The sequence below is a fragment of the Coptis chinensis genome, chromosome 5 (assembly GCF_015680905.1).
Source record: "Coptis chinensis isolate HL-2020 chromosome 5, ASM1568090v1, whole genome shotgun sequence".
Lineage (NCBI taxonomy): Eukaryota > Viridiplantae > Streptophyta > Magnoliopsida > Ranunculales > Ranunculaceae > Coptis > Coptis chinensis.
Genome location: NC_141460.1, coordinates 25162187 through 25165180, shown reverse-complemented (window position 1 = coordinate 25165180; position 2994 = coordinate 25162187). Strand labels below are relative to the sequence as shown.

Here is a 2994-nt window from a genome sequence, read left to right as displayed (position 1 = left end):
GTTTGCACGAAATTAGGGGGCAGTCGGAGTCAGAAAAGTGTAATTTCATCACTATAAAGGGGATGATGAAGGGAAAAATCCAAGACACTGGGGGCGTCTTGGAAAGCTCTAACTAGCAGTTACAACAAGCTTTACCTACCGACACCAATATGCAGATACATGAGCAAGTAAAGTTCACACAAGAGCTAAAGCAAAATGAAGAACCTTGGGAAAGAAAAACAATAGAGGCAGTGGAAAAAATTGATATTGGTACAGGAGAAAGTGAGCGTCATACGTTCATTGGTACAGAAATGGCTGCCACTATAAGAAATGAGTTGATGGTCTTTTCAAAAGAGAATCAAGATATTTTTGCATGGTCAATGTTGGACCTCACCAGTATCGACCCAGCTATCTGTTCACACAAGCTGAATATGAAAGAAAATGCAACTCCAGTCCATCAAAAGAATCGAAAGGTTAGACCAATGTATGAAGAAGCGGTGCAAGCCGAGATAGAAAAGATGTTAAATAATGGCATAATTAGAAAAGTGGATCATTCTCAATGGGTGGCGAACATAGTAGTTGTGCCCAAGAAGGATGGTAGAGTTCGAATTTGCGTCGACATTATCGATGTAAATAAGATGAGTTGGTGGATCGAACAGCTGGTTTCGAATTAATCAGTTTCTGCGATGGATATTCGGGATATTTTTAGGATTTAATGGCTATTATAGACCAACTAAAATTGGCGTTCGTCATTAATGGAGGTATATACTGTTTCATCAAAATGTCATTTGGATTCAAAAATGCTGGAGCCACTTAAGAAGCTCATCAAATGAATTGTCGAGGTCTATATCGACGATATGGTCATAAAGTCCATGACAGCTAAAGGTCATGTGAAGGACCTCGACACTGTGTTACGAATATTGCGAGAGTTTAACATGAAGCTTAACCCAGAAAAATGTACTTTCGGGGTCAGCTCTGGCAAATTTTTGGGATACATTATTATCAAGCGAGGCATCAATACTAATCCTGATCAGATACGAGCATTTCAGCAAATGCCATCACCAACAACTAGAAAGCAGATACAAAGGTTGACTGGCAGAATAGCTGACTCAACAGATTCATATCTAGAACCTCTGATCGATGTAAACTGCTTTTCAAGTTGCTTAAAAAGAATACTAAATTCTGTTGAAATGAAGAATGTGAAGTAGCCTTTTATGAATTAAAGAAATCTATACAAGAAATGCCAATGCTTACAAAGCCAGATGAAGGAGAAAGTTTGCTTCTCTATTTGGCTATGTCAAAATTTGTTATAAGTTCGGTATTGGTAAAAGTTGAAAAGGGTGTTGAAAGATCAGTGAATTTTCAAAGCAAAACAATGTTCGAGGCAAACACACGATATTCGACACTGGAGAAATATGCTTTGGTGCTTTTATTCTCATCTCAGAGGCTAAAGCCGTATTTTCAATCATACTATGTGATTGTTATGACAAATCTCCCATTAAGGCAGACTATGGCGAAAACTGCCAAATCAGGAAGAATGTCGAAATGGTCAGTACTAATAAATGAATTTGGTGTCGAATACTGAAACCAAGTATCGGAGAAAAGTCAGGTACTGGCTGACTTCTTGGTTGATTTTCCATGTGAGGATGCTAGTTGGGGCATGGAAGAGGAGAAGTTCTCAACGCTGCAAGATCCCGAGGATATTATTGACATAGATGATCCATGGGCTGGAACAAATGGTTGGAAACTATTTGTTAATGGATCAACTGGGAGTAAGGGATGTGGTATCGGGGTTGTATTGGTTACACCCAAAAATCAAAGGCTTGAAACAGCAGTAACGTTAGGATTCCATGCTTTGAACAATGAGGCTGAGTATGAAGCATTAATCGCTAGACTCGAGATGGCCAAATCTCTCAAGATGAAAGAATTATCAATTTTTAGTGACTCAATGCTCGTTATCAGCCAGATTAATGGAGGATATTCGGCAAAATCTGAAAACATGGTGGATTACTTGAGTTTTATAAAAACTAAGTTGAGGGACTTTAGTAAAATAAGGCTTCAGCACCTCAATAGAAATGAAAACAGGCATGCAGACACCCTAACTTATGTGGCTGTGATGCTAGAAAACACGGAGGGTCGCACTTTGCACATCGGCATCCAAAAGAGGCCAAGCATCGATGTATCGATGTTGATGAACCAGAGGTTATGGAAATCGACACACTAGGGGCATCATGGATGGAAGCATATATATCATACTTACTTGAGGCTAAAGTACCTGAAGACAAAAATGAAGCCAGAAGAATCAAGTTTGGAATGCAAAGATATGTATTGATTGATGATGAGCTATATCGAAAGAATCTAGGAGGTCCACATCTGAAGTGTATATCACATGAGGATGCACATTTAATCATTGCAGAACTCCACGAAGGAGAATGTGGAAACCATTCAGCTGGAAGATCATTGGCAAATAAAATGACGAGGTAAGGATATTTTTGGTCCCAGATGCGAAGAGATTGTCTTCGTTATGCTAAAAAGTGCATGCAATGCCAAATACATGGAAATGTTAAACACGTTCCATTTGAGGAGTTGCACTGTTTATCAAACCCATGGCCTTTTGCACTATGGGGCATGGATATTGTCGGTCCTCTAACACCTGGAAGAGGTAAAAGACGATTCATGCTCATGATCACATACTATTTCACCAAGTGGGTAGTGGCCATAGCCTTACAGCACATAAAGGAGCAAGATGTGATAAATTTTCTTTTTGAAAGAGTAATATGTCGATATGGGTTGCCATATGCCATTATATCATATAACGGGCCACAGTTAAAGGGAGGAAAAGTAAAAGCTTTCTTGGAATCATACAAGGTGAAGCATTTCACATCTGCGCCATATTATGCTCAGGGTAACGCATAATCAGAAGCAACAAATAAAACCATTATGGATAATATATATATCAAGAAAAAGCTGGAAGACAAGAAAGGTCTCTGGGTGGATAAATTAAACAACGTTCTA

At 38.9% G+C, this 2994-nt stretch overlaps 1 protein-coding gene across 1 annotated transcript; it reads left to right on the top strand.

The window, feature by feature from the left end:
• Positions 1–1219: 1219 nt before the first annotated feature.
• LOC147497170 (uncharacterized) lies at positions 1220–2463 on the top strand. The gene is made up of 3 exons (XM_086562786.1): positions 1220–1527; positions 1633–1981; positions 2065–2463. Exons 1-3 carry the CDS (start codon positions 1220–1222, stop codon positions 2461–2463), a joined length of 1056 nt encoding a protein of 351 aa, XP_086418912.1.
• Positions 2464–2994: the final 531 nt, after the last annotated feature.